The sequence below is a fragment of the Gopherus flavomarginatus genome, chromosome 8 (genome assembly GCF_025201925.1).
Source record: "Gopherus flavomarginatus isolate rGopFla2 chromosome 8, rGopFla2.mat.asm, whole genome shotgun sequence".
Lineage (NCBI taxonomy): Eukaryota > Metazoa > Chordata > Testudines > Testudinidae > Gopherus > Gopherus flavomarginatus.
The window spans coordinates 111256947-111278010 of record NC_066624.1 but is presented as its reverse complement, the minus strand read 5'-3'; the positions used below and the strand labels follow the sequence as shown (position 1 = coordinate 111278010).

Genomic DNA, 21064 nt, shown 5'->3' with positions numbered 1-21064 from the left:
AGGAGGGGTTCCCTCTAGTGACGGAAAACCCCTCCCATCACTGCAACAAGCGTCTGCGCTTGTAGCCTTAGTGCTTTGCGTGAGGTCACCCAGGACTCCTGAATCGGAGGCTCACGCCCTGACCAGCCTAACGCTTCCTTCTCCCTTCCCTCGGCTGTTGCAGGAAGCTGCCAAGTTTCTGAGGCGTCATAAGCTGGAGTCTGACCTCTTGCAGATGGGAGCAACTGGCCTGGGGTTCATCTACACCGAGCCGGTAACGACATGTAGCTCTTCCTTGCCATTACAGTTTGTTAGTTCCAAACTTTGCTGCTTGGTTTCGGTCCGGGTTTCTGTCCCCATTAGCAAGGCCAAGTGTGTGAGGTGAGGGGTGAGGTATGTCTCAGAGCAGTCTATCAATGTCCATTTAGGTCCAGAAGAATTTATTAGCCTGACAAGTCATACAGGTGTTACCGGTGTGTAAACGAGACAGACCCCACCTGATGGACCCCTGTCAGTGTAGTAGGTTGCTGTCTCGCATTCTTTAATATGGGCCCCTTTTCAATCTAGTTACAGGCCTTTTTGTGACCCTCACTGTGGTTTTGTCATCCATGAAGCACTCGATTAATGAATTAAACCTCCCAGCATTCTTGTCTACTAGGGAAGTCATGTTAGCCATGTTTTGCTGTTGGGGAAACTGAGGCAGGCACAGAGAGGTGAAGTAACTTGCCCAAGGGCACAAGAGAACGCCGTGGCAAAGCAGAGAATTGAACATGGACCCCAGGCCAGTGTGTTAGCCTTTGGACCATCCTTTGTAAATAGCTGAAGTGATGAATTTGCAGATTAGAGAACATCCTGAATGTCACTGGACTGCGACAGCACGCCAAAGCCATGCACCCGTGACTCCACCCATGTGGGAGTGCACGCAGATTCTTCGCTCCTTTCCCTTATTCCTCATGCTTTCTTCAGGAGAACCAATGCTGCAGCTCTTACCTGGATTTCTGCCATTTGCTAACACTGACCTGTGCACCTTTCCCTAACGCGTGAGGGAGGAATGGCCCTGATAGAGATAGGAGGATCTGAACCCTCTCCTAGAAGTTTGAGAGTGGAGGTAGACTTCGTAGCATGGCTTGTCTCTGGAATACCTGGACTCTGAAACAGCTCGACTTGGGGAGTCCTCACGTTCAGAACCAAAGACATCTTAGCCCCATCTCTAGGGTTTTGTGAGTGTGTCAGAGCTGCTAACATAGTCTGATGTGTTGCTTGCCTTTCCTGTGGAGATCAGCAAGATGCAACACAAGCACTACTGCATGCGTTTTGGGGGGTGTGTGTGTGTGTGTGTGTGTAAGAGAGACAGACCACTGCAGTCCACGGAGAAGGCCAGAGAAAGGGTGTGTAACTTGCTCCCTGGGACATGCCAGCACAGACATCACCTGCACATTCCCAGAAACCCGATTTTTCTACATTCCCATTGCCAGTGTTTAAAAACTCAAATGTTTTGTTTTTTCTCCTAAATTGTTTTCATGAGTCACTTTGGTTCTATGTAAAGAACCCGACTCCCTTCTCTCATTGCAGAGCTACTGGAGCAGCTCCGGCGCCCGTCAGGACGAGCACAGGTAAGTCACTGACCAAAGGCACAACCTTGTTTTCTGAATTTAGGGTTACGCAGGAATCAACACAAGGTTTTAAAATGGATGCTGCTGTGATCGAGAGAACAGTCTGTTTGCTGAAGAGAGCTGGAGCAGTACCTGGTGTTTCCAGGCCTGAACTCCAGATGTCCCAGCAAGCACAGTAACTCAGCAGAAACGATGGGTCGCTTTTCAATCTAGTTACAGACCTTTCTGTAGTACCCATCATGGTTTGTGTCTCACAAACATTAATGAATTAAACCTCCCAGCACCCTTATCTAGTAGGGAAATGGCATCAGCCAGGTTTTACTGATGGGGAAACTGAGGCACAGAATGCCCAAGTGATTAGACCAAGGCTACCCAACCAGCCAAGAGCTAGAACCCAGATCTCCTGAGCCCTAGTGCTGTGTGTGAGTGTGGAGAACATTCTGCTCTTCTTAGAACATGCGGTTCTGAGACGCTCTCATCTCATTCAAAGAATAGCACCTCACCTCTGTGCACCATGCTGGGCCATGGGCTCCGGACTCCTTCAGAGGGAGACCACCACCTGTGGAAGCGCTCATAGCCTTCCTGCAGCATGTAGGTGTTCCTGGGAGGTCTCTGTCATAAAGGTGGACCTAGTGTGATGGGCACATAGAGCAGGGAGTGGGGCTGCACATGTATCTCTGCAATGCCTCTGGGTCACAGATGAACTCCATGGGTGAGGCAATGTGGCATGCACGGCTGCTGCCCATAAACCTAAGGAACCTGCTCTGGGGAGCTTCAGTCTCTTTGGTGTGAATATGGCACCTTTCAAAAGCACAAAATATTACCCCAAAGGTTTGGGTTTGTTTGTTTTTTTAAAAAAGGCAGTTCACATGGATTGTGCCCCATCAGCCCAGTGGCAATCCCGTGGTTCATTAGGAGCTGTGCTGTTACAGGACAGCACTGGATATTTGAATTATTAAGCATGTCTGCCATGCTGTTCTTGCCCTCGCGTGCTAGTTCCTGGTGGTACCAGTTTCAGGCCACCGGTTCCAATCTGGTCAAGATCATGCAACTAGCCTACAAACACTGAGGCCAACATTTTCAAAAGTGACTCCTGAGTTTAGGGGCCCAGACTCTGTAAAGATGTCCAATTTTCAGCAAGTGCAGAACCACGCCCTGCCAAAACAATTCAGATCTCTTTTGTTTTTGAAGGTGTCTCAAGTTGGGCACCCCAAATGCCTACTCTGTTTTGAACATCGCCACCTTTCCTTTCCAATGTATTTATTTTACTGATTTTCTGGCGGCTGCAAAAAAAAAAGCAGCATTCCCAGAATCTGAAACCCACTGAAAATTCATGGCTTTTCCTCTTGTCTCCTGCTCCTCAGAGTCCCCTCGAGTGTTAACAGTGAGCTGGCAGATGGTCCTGCCCTGTCTCTTGGAAAGAAACCTGCACCCAAAATGGATCGAGAGCTGCGGGAGGGTAAGTGTGCACAAAGGATCTCCATCCAATCCAAAGGTTTTCTGTGAGCAATGAAGACACATATTCTGTCAATAGAGGGGATGAAGCCACCGAGTCACGTCCTGGTGTCAGCTGTGGGAGTCGCAGTTCTGTTTGGCACCATCACACAGAGCTGTAGCAAAGTGAGGGACCTGTTGATTTTGCTGTCATGATGCCCCGCAATTAGGGCCTAATTCAGCAAGCTGCTGAGCACTCTCCACTGAGCTCAGAATTTGGAGATAGGAGACTGGATTAGGTGCAGTTCCCGTGTTGTGATTGATACTGATCCTGTGCACCCTATACCCTTAGTGCTCTGCGGCGCCTTTCACCTTCCAAGCGTGGTCCGGCCGTTAATCCTCACACGATGCCTCGGGAAGGGAATATTTTCCCTGTCGCCCAAAGTCGTACACTGAGTGACCGTGAAGCATTAGACTTTTGGGGAATTCCTAGCCCCCCACTCCTTGGCCTGTCCTCTGACTCCAGTAAGCACTGCATACTTCTTCTACTTGCTCGCAATTTCATATCTTGGCTTAGTTCAAGTTATTTCCTTCTAACGCCTGGTAGGCGCGTTATCTGCCAGTTTTCAGCTGGGTCAGTAATTGCTTCCCAACCAGAGAGAATAGCCATCAATTATTATACTAACAGCTAAGCTTTTCCCTAGGATGTTTTTGAAATCGAGTGCACTTTTGCCAAATTCCAAAGCCATTCCTTCGCTACTAGGCAGCCTGACAGCAAGCCAGCCATAGCAGATCTCCGGTCTCCACTGCGGAGCTGGCTCCACCTTGCTTGGTGGGGAGAGAAAATCATGTCAAATATCAGGACCTCTGCTCTGCTCTTTGGATGGGGGAAGGGAGGGTTCCGCCCTGTGGCTGTTATTGTAACAAGATCTTGCAATGCCTCCTGGGTAATCCTGGCCAGTGCTCTCTTTGGAAATCATGGGCAGCAGTTGCAGTCAAAAAATGATGCAGAGCATGAATAACACTGTGACACCAATACTGGGGGAAACTACTGTTTGCACTTGCCAGGGCCACATCAGCTACTCGTTCAGATCAGCAGCAGCTGTGCCCAGTTTGCGCGCAATGGAGCATGTTGCGGCCACCGTCTTCTTTAATATCCAAGCACAACTCTCAGCAGCAACAAACACTCGCTCCTGAGTTGAGTGTCCCGGCAGTCTTGGACCATGCTGCATGTCCCTCCGGGGGCTGCGTTTGGCCCACCTTCGCGGTAAGCGCTCAGGATATTGCTCTTGCTCCCCGGCACAGCGCAGGCAATGTCGGAAAGCCTGGTACTTGAGAACTCTCAAGTAACCTGCCTGGTACAAAACCTAATGGGGATTTTTTAGTCAAATCCTTTTTGGTTTGTTTTTTCTTTAATTTTTGTGGGAAATTTTCACTTTAGATGAAATTCTCCAAGTTTTCAGTAAAAAAAACCATGCACCAAAACTAAACGACTCAGTTTCTGTCTCCCCCCACCTTTTAATTTCCTTTTTATTTTCCCTGTTTCCAGTGGAAAAAGGGGAGAAGAAAAGGAGGAAGGATTGGTTTGTGTCTGTAAAAAGTCTGAAAAATCACTCTCCAGAAATTGGGGAAAATGGGTTTTATTTTTCATTGCTTTCAGAGATTTGCCCAGAAAACCCTTTGACAGACTCTGTCCAGGACACATTTGGGACCTGAGTCTTTCCTGTCCTGGCTTTGCATAGGCATCATTTCATTGAACGCAGTGGACTTGCTGCAGATTCCCACGTGTCATTTAGATCAGAATCTGGCCCCCATGGTGTCTAGATTGAGCCCAGGAAAATGCCAGTGACCTTGTTGCCCTGTTCCATTCCAGCTTGTTTTGACTCCTGTGCTGCCTTAGATAGTGGAGCCCCTCTTTTCATGAGCGTATATAGTCTTGGGACACACTGGAGGCCAAACAAATCCGTGTGTGTGTGTGTGTGTGTGTGTGTGTGTGTGTGTGTGTGTGTGTGTGTGTGTGTGTGTGTGTGTGATGTTAGGTTTCCCCTTGATCCCGCTGCTGTTGTAACCACAGGCCTGGGAAGCTGGAGGAGCCTAGCCAAGTACATACCGAAGGTGTGATACAAGGATGCAGTGTTCGCACTACAGTTCCCAAGGCGGCGGCTGCAAGTTGGCTGGGTCAGCTCAGTGCAAACCTGCTGTAAGGAAGCAAAACAAATTTGTAAGGCCTTCTATTCCTTCAGGCTCTCTTGTTCTTTGAACTCGACCCACACTGGGCTCCTCTCTGCCAGGATAAACATCCCAATGTTGCAGGGTCAGCCCTGGCAGACGCCAAAGCCAGCCAGCGCATCATGAGCTTCTCCAGAAAATACTGCTCTTGAGGATGGGCTCCTAGAGCACCTGGAGTAAAGGGACCTCAGCTTCAGCTTCTCCACTCACTAAGCCACCTCCTGCCATCCTCGCTTCAGCCCCAGCCACATGGAACAGGCTCTCGGGATGCAAAGACCATATTTGTTTTGAGCTAAGGGTTCACCTGGCTTTGACGTTACAGGCAAACCTTGATTCACTCAAATTCAGATTTGAGCCTGGAGAGGGCACAAAGCAGGGCCGGGAAGGGATGAGGATTGCCGAAGTTAGCTGAACTCCCAGCGTTGGCATTATTCCAGAAGCTGCTGGTTTCATTACATGGTTTCCCCAGTCCTGAACATGATGCGGAGCTGCATTGCTGCAAAGCTTAGGGGCCCCATGGGGCTCCACAGGGAGACAGCTACTGGGCTTTGCAGGAATGGAGCTGCTGGCTCTCCAAACAGCTGATCCTCAGAAGGCCTTGGTGTCTCTTCAGAATTTGAGTACTTGGGTTTTGCCTCCAAACTCTGATGCCAAACTCCTTTGGGTTGGCCGCCTCCATTTGTGCACAAAGCTGGCTAGAGGATTGATTCAGAATGAATCTCGCAGCACATGTTAGCTGTCAGAACTAATATGGCTTCTTTTTATTTTTGGCTGCAAGATGATCTGTTGTAACCGTAACATACAGATGGCGTCTTTCGTGGCTTTCCCCAGCGGATGGCTGGAATTACAAAAATATCGCCAAAAATTAAAAGCCTCCCAAAGAGACAACCATTATAGCTCCATTCCTGAATGGTGTGGGGTGGGGATTAGCAATAAGATCAAGGGATTAGGAACAGAGCCTTTCACTGCTTGGGACCATTGGTCTGACTCGGCTCCATGGAATGTGCATGGAAAACTCCCCGCTGATTTGTAGTCAGTAGATCAGGCCCCAAATCTTGTTCGCTTTACTCTCAGAAAGAGTCCTGTTCGCTTGGGTGAAGCCAACCGAATTGAGCCCTCGGTCAGCTGTTTGGTGGTTTATATGGACCTGTCTGGGAAATATTGTAACCACTGGGATGCCTGGAGTTGGATGAGATGAGGATGACCAGGACAGATCCCTTTCAGCACTGGCTCTGCTGGTCTGGTTAAATTCAGATGACTGCGAGTAAGAGCTCCTGGATCCCATTCCCAGTCGCGTGGGGCCAGTTAACCCCTTTGTGCCTGCGTTTGCCCATCCTCTAAGTAGTGATGATGCTGCTTCCCAGTGAGAGGCTCGGTGGATGTCTGTAAAGTGTTTGGAGGCCTCCACGTGAACAGGGCAAATCCTTCGGTTTTGTAAAGACAATCTAGCCATGAGCAAAGCCGCTGGCCTGTAGAGCTCACCAGCACCACGCATGTGGGACCCAGCCCAGCGCAGGCACCAGGTAGATCAGCACCTACAAACAGAAGGAAAATGAAGTTTCATGTTTGCGACGTAGCAGTCGACCTCTTTTTCCTGGCTGGGGCACGCAGCACATCCACGTCAGCTTGCTGGATATTTGTGGTTCACTTTTTAACAACTCCATCCTGGTTATTGAAGTTGATATCCTGCCAGCAATGGGGAGCTACTGAAAGCAAATCCAGAAGGAAACAGGAACAAAAACATTCTTAGAGGTGCCCACTGTATCGTGTATGTATGAGAGACGAACCTGATCCAGGAAGTTCAGAGCCCAGTTGGCTAGCGCCCCGAGTGTGTGAGGTTTGGATCCAGGGCTCTCTTTCTGATGTGTGCGTGTTTATAATAAATATCATCAAGCAACAAAACAGACTGTGAGGGATGCTGCCTGTCCAAGAAACCTAAATCTTCTTTGCAGATCATTCCTTGGCAAGCGATGGGATCTCGACTCACTATCGTGTCCCCTCCATTGGCCTTGGGCCCTTCCAAAACAGCAATGTGCTGCAGTTGACAAAGAGAGGAGGATTTAATAGAAATGTTCCATTGTGCCACATTTTGAGAGAAGTGCTGTGCTGCCGCTGCCTGCTTTTTATTGCTGCTTTCCGACAGCAGTTCTGTTTCCCGTGGCTCCGAAGCATTTCACCTTCCCCCCCAGAGAAACATCTGGTTAAGGGTTTAGTTTTCAAAACACACAGACTTTGTTTTCATTGTCTTGTTTTTCTGTTCGGATGAGGGTGGCCTCATCCCAAGTCTGTGCTCAGGAGAGAGAGCGTGTGAGTCAAATAGCTAATCACTTCCCCACTCCCTGCAAGGTACGCGTCCAATTCACCAACTGCCTGGTATTTATTATTATTTATTTGTATTCCCTTAGGAGCTAGGGGCTGTACAGATGCAGGCCAAAAAGCCTGTCCTGGCCCCAATCTGCAGTATGGAATGCTGGCCCAAGGCAGACTGGTGCCAAGTGAAGACTGCAGTATCTCCATGCTATCAGGACAGTACATTGCCTGGTATATTTCGAGAGAACCTCAAAACCAACCCAAGATATTCCCCATTGTGAACAGATATGAATTGATTATGTAAAATTCTTCCACAAAAAGGGGATCTTGGCTGGAATCTCCAGGGAATACCACAGGAAACCGCTGTGTGCATCCCCATGCCCAGTAAAACATGCAATGTCTCTTCAGCTGGTGTTTGACAGCTTTCCTGTAGTCAGAGTATACTGCAGCACAGTGACATCCTGCTGAGTCGCAGCAGACTTGCGTACAACTGCAGCGCCAGGACACCGTAATGAAGTTTTGCTGGCCTGAAATAATTTTAGTGCCCTTATGAGCTTGCAGGCCTGGAAAATGCCCCAGAGCATAATGGGAGAGGGAGGTGCCTGCCTTCATAGAGTGAATCCTAGCCAAGGGCTCTGCTAGCAACAGATAAACTAGGCAGCAGATATGACTCCTCTGTCAGGACAATTTGAGTGGCATTGTGACCCTGTGTGCCAGGCTGCAATGCTGCTCTCTGCAGTTTGGCCTGGCCACCTCTCTGGCATGACAGAAGAGCGGCCGGGCCAAATTGGCTGCTGTAGGCAGGGGAGGAGGGGGCTGAACATTTGGTGTTTGAGCTGCCTGTGATCACAGTAGTCACCTGTCTGCCTCCAGCCCTTCCCAGGGCCTTTAGGAATGACCCCTCCAGTAATAGGACCTTAGGATGAGGAATGATTTTCAATGGGCTAGCCCCTGGAGGCCCCGTTTGGGAAGCCAGACCCTGTCATGCGAGCTGCTGCATGCGCATCCTGAGACGGTCTCTGCGCCAAGGAGCTTAGAACATAGAAAACGAGAGACAAGAGAAGGATTCAGGAAACTGGCGAGGGGACACTGGAGGGGTGAGGCTACTGCGAGCAGCAGAGAACTGCCACTTCCACAGCTTTCTGGTCTCCCAGGAGCCCTGCGTGGGGTGGGAATGGGGCGGCAGATCCACTCCGTGACTGCAGGTTAGCCTTCAACGAGAGCTCCTGTCAGCAGCATCAGCCAGGCATAATGCCACTCGCTCCCAGCAGCCACAGAGTGAAAAGAAGACCAAAAAATGCTGATGACTCTTCCAGCAGCCAGTGCCTTGAGCCAAATACGAAAAGGCTTGTACAGAACGAACGCAGTGGAAATGTAGGGTCGATGTAAAATAGGAATTGATTCTATTGGCTGCTCTGCAAAAAAGCCAGTTAGCTGGTGTCCGGGCCCTGCTGCATCTCCGTGCAGCGTTTTAGAGTCTGGCCTGTGCGTTTGCCAAAGAGCCTGATGAGAAAGTGGGAATCTCTGGCACTCTCGCAGTGAGTGGATTTCACCTCTGTGTCTTTGTATTGACACCAGGCCAGATCCTGCTCTCCGCTACACGGCTGTGAAGCCAGGGTGACCTCCGCTGGCCAGGTGCCTCCGTGTGACTGACAAGCCAGTGAAGAGGTGTCATGTTCAGGGTTGTTTGGTATCGGTCTTTCCCTTAGGGGGTTCTCTGCTCTACAGCGATGTGCAGTTCATCTATAACTCCCAGCAGCTGAACGGCACGCAGCGAGTGCTACTGGATAACGTCATCTCGGAGGAGGAGTGCCAGGAGCTGCGCAGAGTGGCCAATGTGAGTATCTGTGGTGCCAGGCAGTGGGGTGGAGCTGCTGGGTGGAGGGGCGGGGAGGAGGGGTTGCTGGTTGCAGGGGAGCCACATGGGCAGAGGGTCTGGGCTAGGGAGCCATGTGGAGAGGGTGTAATTGTCTGGTTTTTGCCTAACTGCACAAGACTCCAGCACATACAAACTCCAAATTCCAGCCTCCCACATGCACGTAACCACTAACAAGGTCTCTGGGAGTTGCATGTGTGATCCAGGGTCAGAGCTTGGCTTCTGCAACAGAACAATGTGATCCGTGCACTAGGGGAGCATCTCATACGGCCGTCTGCAGTCTTCTGGCCCGTGCTGCAGTGCCAGTAGACGCCAGCTGAGGATCTGACCCACTGTGTTTGCCAGTTACATAAGAAGACCCAGTTAGGGAATAGCCCACCCCTAAATAATCCCTTTGCCTGTGTTCCAGGTAGCCCCTGAAGGGAGTTGAATCATCTCATTCACTTTTCCCTGAGGGGTGCAGTTTGTTTACTTTTTACATTTCACTCAGAGGGGACAGCGATAGCAGTGGGCCGTTTTTGCTAGCTCTCTGTCATTTTTCTCCCTGATTCTCTCTGCACACAGGGCCGTAAACTTTGGGTTCAACAAGACTTTGGCGGGGAACCTTGAATCCCGCAGTAAATATTTTCATTTTAAAAAAAAAATGGATTACCTTTAAGGACAGTTCATGAGTTTTGAGGATAATTTTCCATTTTTCTTCTTCAGCAAAATTTGAGCTGTGTTCTCGAACAATACTACCCAGCTTTACATAATGCTTCCAACCCACAGATCTCCAACAACTTTGCATAGGAGATAAGGACCATTATCCCCATTATCCCCATTTTAGAGGGGGGGAAACTGAGGCACTGTGGTGGTGCCGCTTGTCCGAAAGCAAAGCAGTAGCTGAGCTAAAAACAAAGCCCTGCACTCCTGAATCTCTCTGGCTTGTCACAGAGCCATGGTGGCTCAACTGTCATCTCAACCAGTAACGATTCTGCAGTCGGCCCTTAGCCATTGCCATTAACGGTGACCGAAGCAGAAGGGAACTCACCTAATTCCGTCAGTATTTCTTATTGGTGAGGGTTGGATATTTTGGGTGAGGAGAGCAGGATAAACCTGATTTGGGGGTTTCTGCTCAGGACAACCGATGTTCCTGCCCTTTGACCTCTGCTTATGTCATTTCTTCCAGGGGATCATGCTGGCTGGAGATGGCTATCGCGGGAAAAGCTCACCCCACACCCCCAACGAGAAGTTTGAAGGGGCCACCGTCCTCAAAGCTCTCAAGGTGCAATTTGCCCCTCTCCCCAGGGCTCGGGGGTTGCTCTGCTGCCCTCTGGGTGACTGGTGCTCACTCTAGTGTGTGATTGCCCTGCAGTTCGGCTACGAGGGGCGCGTCCCACTCAAGAGCGCCCGCCTGTTCTACGACGTCAGCGAGAAGGCCCGCAGGATCGTGGAGTCCTACTTCCGGCTGAACTCCACCCTCTACTTCTCCTACACGCACATGGTGTGCCGCACTGCCCTGCCTGGTAAGGGGGGCAGGGGCCGGCCTTGCGGCTCAGTGCTAAAGAAACAGTCGGGAGGGACGGAGGGAGCGGCGCTGTTTGTACTGTCTTCTGCCTGGAGGAAGCCACCCGTAGGGGGCATGAGTTTGTTCGTTCTTTCGCACTTCATCTCTCCTCTTCTGCCTTTCCTCCTTCCCCTCTCTGTCTCAGTGCCCCCCCTTGCTCTCCATCACCCCAGATTGGCATGTCTGTTCCATCTGACCCACGGTGTTTCCCACCTTGCTGCAGTGGGCTCAAGGCAGGTGTCAATTCTTTGTCTCTGGGCTCCTCGGATTCCCCCTCTTCGCCCGCGGTCTTTGCATTTTTGCTGGTCACGCCCATCTCACCTCTTCCTCTCCCCCCTCATGGTACTGCCTAGGCCAGCAGGAGAAAAGAAACGACCTGAGCCATCCCATTCATGCCGACAACTGCCTGCTGGATCCTGAGGCCAGTGAGTGCTGGAAGGAGCCCCCGGCCTACACCTTCCGGGATTACAGGTAGGAACGCGGGGCTGAGATGCCGTGTGCCAGATACAGGTGCCAGGCCAGGGCAAACAGACGGGGCATGTTCCCTGCTGGGCCCCAGGTCGGTGGGGCATGACCATAAGAGCCCGCTTTGGCTCCAATGCCTGGTAAAGTTAGGCTGCCCAAGAGCAGGCAAATCCCAGGCAGTGATGGGCTGAGGAGGCAGGCTCTGGATTCGTAGTATGGTCGTAGTTCTAGGAGGAATTGGGGCCAAGGTCCAGGTAGCGGTTGGCGGCGGCAGCCTGATGGTGTTCTAGGCTGTTTCACCGGACAGGGCAGCCACCTCACAAGGCTAGCCAGTCTGGGGAGATGGTCAGCACACCCATGCCAGGACGGACGGAAGTGTATCCCTGCTGGGCTTAGTTACAACCCACAGGGGAGATTACCCACCCTCACCCCCATCTCCATCCCCCACATATCTGCCCCTGCTGGCACCCACAGGACAGGTAGGACTCGAACCCCTGAAATACTGTGGGCTCAGCCACCTCCCATTGACGTCAGTGGGAGCCTTTCCCCTGACTTTCCCGGCAGGCGGAGTGGGCCCTGGGAGAGTGTTGAGCATTCTTCTTCCCACTGGCCTGATGTGCTGTGGCAAATCCTCTGTTTATTAATATCTGCTGTGTGCTCCCCCCGGGCAGCCAGCCAGCCTCACCAGGATCTCATCATTCTTCCCCCAGTGCCCTTCTGTACATGAACAAAGATTTCGAAGGTGGGGAGTTTATATTCACTGAGATGGATGCCAAAACTGTCACTGTAAGTAAACTGCCTTGGCTGGCAAAGCTGATGTCAGTGGAATGGCTGAGGAGTTCTATGTTGTTTTCCTTCCTAGTCCATTCCTCCAGAGTGCCAGGTTTTGTTATCATAGAATATCAGGGTTGGAAGGGACCTCAGGAGGTATCTAGTCCAACCCCCTGCTCAGAGCAGGACAAATCCCCAGATAGTTGCTTGTTTGGGGTTTTTTTTTTTTACCCCAGTTCCCTAAATGGCCCCCTCAAGGATTGAACTCACAACCCTGGGTTTAGCAGGCCACTTGTCAAATCACTGAGCTACAGGAGGCCCCATGAGAGTTCCTGAACCGGAGGCTGGTCCCACATATCTTGTCTCACAAGTGTCCAACATTATGAACTGCCCATGGTACACGGGACTTTGGTCCAACTCCTCAAAAGTATTTAGGAGTTCGATGGGAGTTCGGCACCTGAATACCCTTTTGTGGGATCGGGACCTTAGAGTTCTTGTTCCCTCGCTTAAAGCTGAGCAGAGCAGTAAACAGAGCTGCTCTGCTGCTTTTTCGCATCGGCCAACGTTTTATGGCAGAGGAATTATACGAAATGCATGGTCTGATGATGATGCTGCTATTCAGCAGTGCTTTCCATCAGGAGATCTCGAAGCACGTGAGAAATGTTAGATAAGTCTCATGCCTTGATGAGGAGGATTGCGATAGTGATTACCCCAGTTTACAGATAGAGAAACCGAGGCACAGAGAGGTGATGCAGCTTGCCCAAGGCTGTGCACCTGGTTAGCATCAAGGCTAAAAAGAGAACCCAGGTGTCCTGACAAACAGCCTCCTTCTTTGGCCACCCTGTGGTGGTCTAGAGGGAACCTGTTCATGTGGCAGCACAAATGTCAAGCTGCTAACTCTGTTCAGTGGGACGTGTTCACATAGCTCTTCCGCCCGCTGCTGGCGTGTGTCAGCCGAGCAGGGATTGGAAGAGCCACTTGGGAAGATGCTGGTTAACTTCCCTTCCAAGCTGAGTCACCCAAAGAGACAAGACGGAGTGCAGGAAAGATACATGCTGCTGGTGCTGAATGAAACTGACCCTGCTCTTCTTGGAGGCAATGGAAAAACACCCAGTGAGTTCAGTGGCAGCAGGACTGGGCCCTCAGGAGTGAAAAGGGTAACACACCCTGGGATCCAATAAAGGGCCACAGCTGGTGTCATGTACAGCCAGGGCTTTTCAGATGACTTCAGCTATGACCTCAGCCCAGTAGGCCCCTCCATAAAACAGTCACATCCTTAGCCTAGAATCCATTCTAGGTGTAATCTGAAAAGACCCATTCACCATCCTTATGGTGCAGAACAAGGCAACCCAGATTGTGAGTGTGGCTCACGACCGCCCCCTCTCTACAACAGCCAATGAGGACAGCCTTAACCAGCTGGAGGGTTTTTATTGCTACCGAATTATGATAACAAGCAATTTCTGTTCCTCTGCCATGGCTAGGGTGACCAGACAGCAAGTGTGAAAAATCAGGACAGGAGGTGAGGGGTAATAGGAGCCTATATTAGAAAAAGACCCAAAAATCGGGACTGTCCCTATAAAATCGGGACATCTGGTCACCCTAATCATGGGAGATACAAGCGGAAGCAAATTAAAATTTTTATTAAAGCTAATGTTAAAAAAAACTATATAATACATAGGTTGAGAAAAGAGTGTCTGTACATCTGGGTATAGTGCTTAGATTATCCACAAATACAAAGTTATTTTTTTACAGTCATATGATACGTAGAGTACATACTCAGCAATAACCCACCTTTAGGTGAATAGGTTTAACAATACAGTTTAGATATTAGAATTTGAATACTCGGATACATCACTTATGAAAAGTTGTACAGAGATTTGGTTATGGAAAGCAAAATATATCAATGAAAGGGGAGTGTCCCTCAGTAATTTGAGGATTAGATTGGTTATCCATTTAGAAAATACAATCCATTAGAGAAGTATTGGTTGCTTTCCCTGCTAAAGCCATGTCGTAACCTTGCTGCTGGCATCCTGTGTGCCTACAATCACTCAGGATTCCTGACTTCTGCAGAGTGGATTTTTGGAATCTCTGATCCATGAAGTAAAAGGTTTAGACTAAGACACAACTTTTATTTTAAAAACACCTGACAGGCTGGCTGAGGATCCTACTCCATGTGGTTGCCCAATTGACTGAGCTTCTGCACCCCCTAGTGGTCAAATTTAAAGCAAGCGAGACAAGTTGGGTGAGGTACAAAACTTTTCCTCTCTTGCCAACAGAAGTTGGTCCAATAAAAGACATGACTTCCCCCACCTTGTCTCTCTAATATCCCGAGACCAACATGGCTTCAACAGCACTGTATCATAGAAAAGTAAGGTCATCAAATCCGGCCCACTGCACTGAGGGAGGGCCAAGAAAACCTAGACCATCCCTGTCCACCCTGTTCTTAAAAACCTCCAGGGATGGGGATTCCACAGCCTCCCTGGGAAGCCTGTTCCAGAGCTAATCTCCACTGAGAGTTATTATAAAGTTCTTCCTAATGTCTAACCTACATCTCCTTTGCTGCACATTAAGCCCATTGCTTTTGATCCTATTTTCAGTGGACATAGAAAACACTTGATCTCTGTTCTTTTTGTTAACAGCCCCTCACGTACCTGAAGTCTGTTATCAGGTCCCCTCTCAGTCTGCTCTTCTCCACACTAAACATGCCCCGTTTTTTTGTTTTTTTTAAACTTTCCTCGTAGTTCAGGTTTTTTGAACCTTGGATCATTTTTATTGCTCTCCTCTAGCCTCTCTCCAATCTGTCCACATCTTCCCTCGAACATGGCACCTTGAATTGGTCACAGTACTCCAGCGGAGGCCTCATTGGTTCCGAGTAGAGCAGGCCAGTTACCTTCGATGTCTTACATACGACACTCCTGTTCACACACCTAGAATGATGCAAGTGATATCGTGTTAAAGAAATAAGCCAGTCACTGTGTGGGGTTAGACTGTGTCCCCATGCTTGTCTCCAGCCACCTTCATTTAAAGACAGAACATATGCTTACTATGAGTTCTTTGAATTCAATTCAGTGCTGATAAATGCAAAGTAATACACATTGGAAAACATAATCCCAACTATACATATCAAATGATGGGGTCTAAATTAGCTGTTACTACTCAAGAGTGAGATCTTGGAGTCATTGTGAATAGTTCTCTGAAAACATCCACTCAATGGATGTTTTGACAGTGGCAGTGAAAAAGCAAACAGAATGTTGGGAATCATTAAGAAAGGGATAGATAATTAGAAAATATCATGTTGCTTTTATATAAATCCATGGTATGCCCACATGCAGATATGGTCACCCCATCTCAAAAAAGATGTATGGGAATTGAAAATGTTCAGAAAAGGGCAACAAAAATTATTAGGGGTATGGAACAGCTTCCATATGAGGAGAGATTAATAAGACTGAGATTTTTCAGCTTGGAAAAGAGACGACTAAGTGGGGATATGATAGAGGTCTATAAAATCATGACTAGTGGAATATAGAGAGTAAATAAGGAAGTGTTGTTTTACTCCTCGTAACACAAGAACTCGGGGCCATCAAATGAAATTAATAGGCAGCAGGTTTAAAACAAACAAAAGGAAGTACCCGGTAATTTTTTCACATAACACACAGTCCACCTGTGGAACTCCTTGCCAGAGGACGTTGTGAAAGCCAAGACTATAACATGGTTCAAAAAAGAACTAGATTCAGGCAGTCTTCAGACTTATGACACAATTGGTTCCTGAAAATTGCGTCGTACGTCGAAATGTTGTAACTCCGAACTGCAATCCACTCCAGTGAGGGACCAAATGTCGTAAAGTTGAAACCAATTGTTGTAAGTCAAATCAGAGTGTCAATTTAGAAACAGCGTAAGTGCCATTTGTTGTAAGTCGAACATCATAAAGTTGAGGACTGCCTGTAAATTCATGGAGGATAGGTCCATTGATGGCTGTTAGCCAGGATGGGCAGGGAAGGTGTCTCTAGCCTCTGTTTGCCAGAAGCTGGGAATGGGTGACCGGATGGATCACTTGATGATTATCTGTTCTGTTCATTCCCTCGGGGGCACCTGGCATTGGCCACTGTCGGCAGATAGGATACTGGGCTAGATGGACCCTTGGTCTGACCCAGTCTGGCAGTTCTTGTGTATGAAATATCAACTATCCAGTTCTCTGTTTGAAAGGCACTTTCGGAATGAGGGGTCCAATGCCAGGCCTTTAGAGAAATGTCTGTTTTCAGAAGTACTAGTCACCCCTACGGTGTGTCAGTTCAGCCCAGATGTTGCAGGAGCTCCACAGCCACGCAGGCTGCAAGGGAAATCAGATTGATTGACCGGGGCTCGGCCAATTGTCCTGAAATTCAGGAGTCTTCTGTATTCCAGCACTGAAGATTACCCTATGTTAGGAGTGACTCGCAGGAAGAGGGGGAGAGGGGGGTTGGTTTTATTATCCCAGCTGGTCATTTTGCTGACTTTAGAACTGCTCCTGCATTGAGCCATGTGGACCAGGCTGAAGCAGGCAGTTTAAAGTCACCACACCGGCTGCAGGACATCATGGAGGGCCATGCTTCCTCGGGGCTTGCCAGTCCCCCTTGCAGAGCCATTGCAGTGATTGAATGTGAATTCAGCCAGACTAGACTGCAGCAGCATCAGGGTCAGGTTTGCTTTATATGTTGTTTATATAGTAGTCACAAGACGTAAGTTATCCCAACCCAGCTTCAGCCATCTCTGAATATTATCTGGCCCCATCAGAAATTACATGTGTCTTCAGAAGAGGAGGAAGAGGAACATTACTCGTGTTTCATAGATTCCTGGTTTCCAAGGCCAGAAGGACCCTTTGTGATCATCTTGTCTGACCCATGTATAGCACAGACCAGAGAACTGCCCAAAAATAATTCCCAGAGAAGATCTTTTAGAAAAACATCCCATCTTGATTAAAAATGGTCAGTGATGGAAAATCCACCACTACCCTTGGTAAATTAACCATTGGAGCAGTTACTCTCACTGTTAGAAATGTCTGCCTTATTTCCTTGTATGCAGTCAGAGTGTGAAGGTCAACCGGATCTCACTGAAGGGACATCTAATTATTACCAAGTTTGAGCACAGCTGATTTGCAATGATTGAGTGTGTTGCATTGAATTTTGCACAGACTTTTCACACTGCCTCATCTTTTCTGGATTAATCTTCTGTAACCAGGTGGAGCCCTTCTTCTGGAGCTAAATGCCTATCTTGGCACTAAGTTTTTGAGTATCCTGGAGCTATCCAGAGATCCATTAAAGTCAAGGGCCTGAACCGACGGGAATCCAGGGCAACACAAGAGATATGCAGTGTGCTGGTTCTTTGCCATGAGTCTAAATGCTGGTTGTGTTTGCAGTGTTTTTACCTGGGTTTTTTTTACAGGCCTCTATCAAGCCAAAGTGTGGGCGCATGATCAGCTTCTCATCCGGCGGGGAGAACCCCCATGGGGTCAAAGCAGTCACCAAAGGCCAGCGGTGTGCTGTGGCCCTCTGGTTCACTTTGGACCCACTTTACAGAGAGCTGGTGAGTTCTTCCATCGTGACAGGAGCAGAGAGAGTCATGAATGGCACGGGGCGGAGCTAGTGAAAAACCAGGGAGCTCTGTCCTGTGCAGCAGAGAAGCCCCTCTGCCTAGCCCCAAAGATGCCTGCCTAGGCAGCAGTGTTGTGCCTGCCCCGGAACCAGGGGCTGTTTCCCTAGTTAGGTGGAACCTATCCTCAGGGCTTTGGATGCTGTCATGCTGAACAGAGCGTAGGGTTAGGGATGGAAAGGGACTTTGGGGATCAACCAGTCTCCCCCAAGCAAAACGAACCCTTCCTCCCGCCCCCAGTGAATGCAATAAATGCATTGTAGCAGGCCTGGACTGGGAGTCAGGAGATCTGGATTGAGCTGTGAGACCTTCCCTTCTCTGGGCCCCAGTTCCCATCTGAGCCCCTCTGAGGCAGGACAGGGGCTTGCGTCAATAAATTTGGCCATGTTTGGGAGTTGCCTATTATGACACTGGGGGGGGGGGAGGGGCGTGGAGGGCTGAGCAGAACTTGGTTATACTGAAACCTCCACTTAGAGGGTGCCAGGTCTGTGTGTAACCCACTAGCTGGTGTGATTTCTATGTCCCCTGCTGTGCCTGGTCTGAGGGGGTGAGTCTGTTACAACCGCACCCACAGAGCTGGGCTCGTTGGCTCAAGCTGTAGAGACTCGTGCGCTTTGTTCTGGAAGTCGTAGAGTGCAAGGGCAGATGGGACCACCAGATAATCCAGGCTGACCTCTGGTATCTCCCGAGCTACCAACACCTCCCAGTCACCCCCTGGGTTGGGCCAAGATGGCAGCCATCACACATGTACCAGTCAAGTCCTGGGAATAATCCTTGAAGGGGACTGGCCTGGTGCATAGCACTAGTGCTGGGCTTTCCCCTGAGGGGACTGTCACCCTAGAAGAGGATTTGTTGTATTGGATCAGATCAGTGGTTCCTCAGGTCCGTCCTGCCCCAAGCATGACAAAGCACTTCAGAAGAACACAAAACCCATAGTTCACCTGGCCTGTTGTGCCCTGTTGTGAGCCAGGGGCTACAAGCTCCTTCCTCACCCTGTAATGTGTATTGGCTTGAAGCCTGGGCTGCCTCTGCCCACATGAATCTGAGTTTCCAGAGCTGCCTCTGTCACTGACAGGCATCAAGACTGGGGGTGGGATTTTCAAAGGTCTTCAGAGAGTGAGCTGCATGAGACCCAGGGAAAGGAGTTCCTTGTTCCCCCCAGCACTTCTGAAAATCTGCCCTTGTGTCTCTTGTAGCAGCGCTGTATCGGTCATTCCCAGCGTGAGGGAGGTGTGCAGGGGCGGAGGGAAAGCTCACAGCTCTGCAATTAACCAGCCCTACCTCCCAAGGGCTCTCTACACTGCAGCCGGGGGTGCGAATGGCGCCTCGTGCAGACCTGCGCGGCGTGTGCTCCAGCTAGCTCACTGTACATGGCCACGAGGGCGCCGCAGCGTGGCCTTCACGAGCGAGTGCATCCCAGGCTTGTACTGCTGTTTGTAGTGAGCTAGCCAGGTCCATCTGCACAAGCCACCGGTCACATCCCAGGCTGCAGTGTCCCTGTTTTTTTCTAGACCCAAATTCACCTCGCAATTCTGCCGTCCTCTCACCTCCTGTTTCTGTAACTTTTTTCCTCCTCCAAAGACTGGCTCCCACTAGTGAGTGCACAGACGGGTCAGGACCCTAAAGGAAATGGATTTGAGCTAAATGCCCAGAGGGTTTCCCGTATGACCCTTGCGTGGGCTGCATTTTTGGCCAGGTCTCTAAACAGAGCCTGCAGTCTGGGACTGGCTCTGAGGGTGTCTCTAAGGTGCAGACAGACACCTGCGGGCTGCAGGCTAAGGTCTGGGAGACTCCCACCTGGGCCCCAGCCTGAGCACGAACATCTGTGCTGCAGTTAACCCACCTCTTTGCTCAAGCGCCCCCAAGCCCAAGTCGGCTGGCAGGGGTCAGCCGCAGGGTCTTAATTGCAGTGTAGACAGAACCTTGGAGCGATGTTTATGCTGAGCATTAGTGACACCTAGTGGACAATTCAGTTAATGACCAGTATCCCATTGAAAAGCCACAGCAAAGGGGAGGACCAGGAGCGCACCCCTGCTTCGTGAGCCCACGGTGCTTTCAGCCAGTGATCTTAAAGCCCTTAACAATCTTTAGTTACTTCAGCCTGGTAGGGCCCTTTTCACTGATGGCAAAATTCTGGTGAGGGGGGTTAGACAGCTTCCCCTAGGGCACACAAGCAAGTCATTGGCAAAACAGAATAAAGCCCAGGAGCTCTGACACCGAGTCTACTAATCCAGTTGTTAGATGGTGCTGCTGCTTTCTGGGGTCTGGCAACCGCAGCCTGTCCATCCCATGGGGCCTTAGTTTAGGACACATGGACGTGGCGGCGCTGTCGTTATTTGTGTTACAATAGCACTACAGGCCCTGTTGTGCTACGTGCTGTACGTGCATTGGACGAGATCTGCCCCAGAGAGCTTAAAATTGAAATTGACTGTCTTGCCTAAGGGTGAAGAGGGGAAACTGAGGCACAGAGCAGTCACGTGACCTCCCCAAGGTCATACAGCAAGGTTGTGGCAGAGCTGAGAATGGCTCTCCCAAATGCCAGCTTAGTGCCCAATCCATTTGACCGCACCGTGTCCCCAGGTGAGTTGTGCCCAGGTCTTATACTGGCCTTCTGTGCCAGGATGAATTTCCTCCTTGGTGGAGAAATAGCTCAGAGATGAGAGGAGCCACCGCATCTACTACTGCTGTTAATTCCTCCTTCTCTTCTCTGCAGGAGCGAATCCAGGCAGACGAAGTGATAGCGACGTTAGACCAAGAGCGTCTAGGAGCCAGCGACCTGAACATCAACCCAAAGGATGAGCTCTAAACTAGGCCAAGGACTTTCGATTAAATATTTATTTAATATTGTTAATCCTATTAGAACCCTTTTATTTTTATACAGAGCCTCGGTATAAATTAACTGGTTAATATGAACATGGCGCCTCTGTGTTTTGGCACAGCTCCCTCTAGGCCCCATGTGCGCCCTTCTCCCTGCTGGGGCTGACTCTTCCTGCTGCATTCACTGGCCCTCCCCAGCACTTTTTTGGGTCCCTCTATTCCCCAGACAGGCTGTCTTCCCAGGGCTCTCTCCTCAGACCCAGACAAGGAGAACATAGAGTGAGGGTTCCTGTAGGTTCACACACCCTATTCGCGGCAAGGCGGTGACTGCAGATTGAGGGGAACTGTACAGTTCTTTGGTTGTCCTGGGCTCATGCAGTGTGGGTGAGACCTGGCTGG

At 49.8% G+C, this 21064-nt stretch overlaps 1 protein-coding gene across 16 annotated transcripts in view; it reads left to right on the top strand.

Moving 5' to 3' along the window:
- The window catches only part of P3H2 (prolyl 3-hydroxylase 2), a 124137-nt gene extending 103407 nt beyond the window's left edge, over positions 1 to 20730 (top strand). For all 16 annotated transcript variants that reach the window (XM_050964778.1, XM_050964783.1, XM_050964782.1 and 13 more), the window contains exons 6-15: positions 164 to 253; positions 1552 to 1592; positions 2957 to 3051; positions 9275 to 9402; positions 10610 to 10705; positions 10796 to 10946; positions 11341 to 11458; positions 12163 to 12238; positions 17642 to 17782; positions 20562 to 20730. In XM_050964778.1, coding sequence (XP_050820735.1) covers positions 164 to 253; positions 1552 to 1592; positions 2957 to 3051; positions 9275 to 9402; positions 10610 to 10705; positions 10796 to 10946; positions 11341 to 11458; positions 12163 to 12238; positions 17642 to 17782; positions 20562 to 20654 — 1029 coding nt within the window. In that variant the 3' untranslated portion in view covers positions 20655 to 20730. The remainder of the gene's footprint in view (positions 1 to 163; positions 254 to 1551; positions 1593 to 2956; positions 3052 to 9274; positions 9403 to 10609; positions 10706 to 10795; positions 10947 to 11340; positions 11459 to 12162; positions 12239 to 17641; positions 17783 to 20561) is intronic.
- The last annotated feature ends 334 nt before the right edge of the window (positions 20731 to 21064 follow it).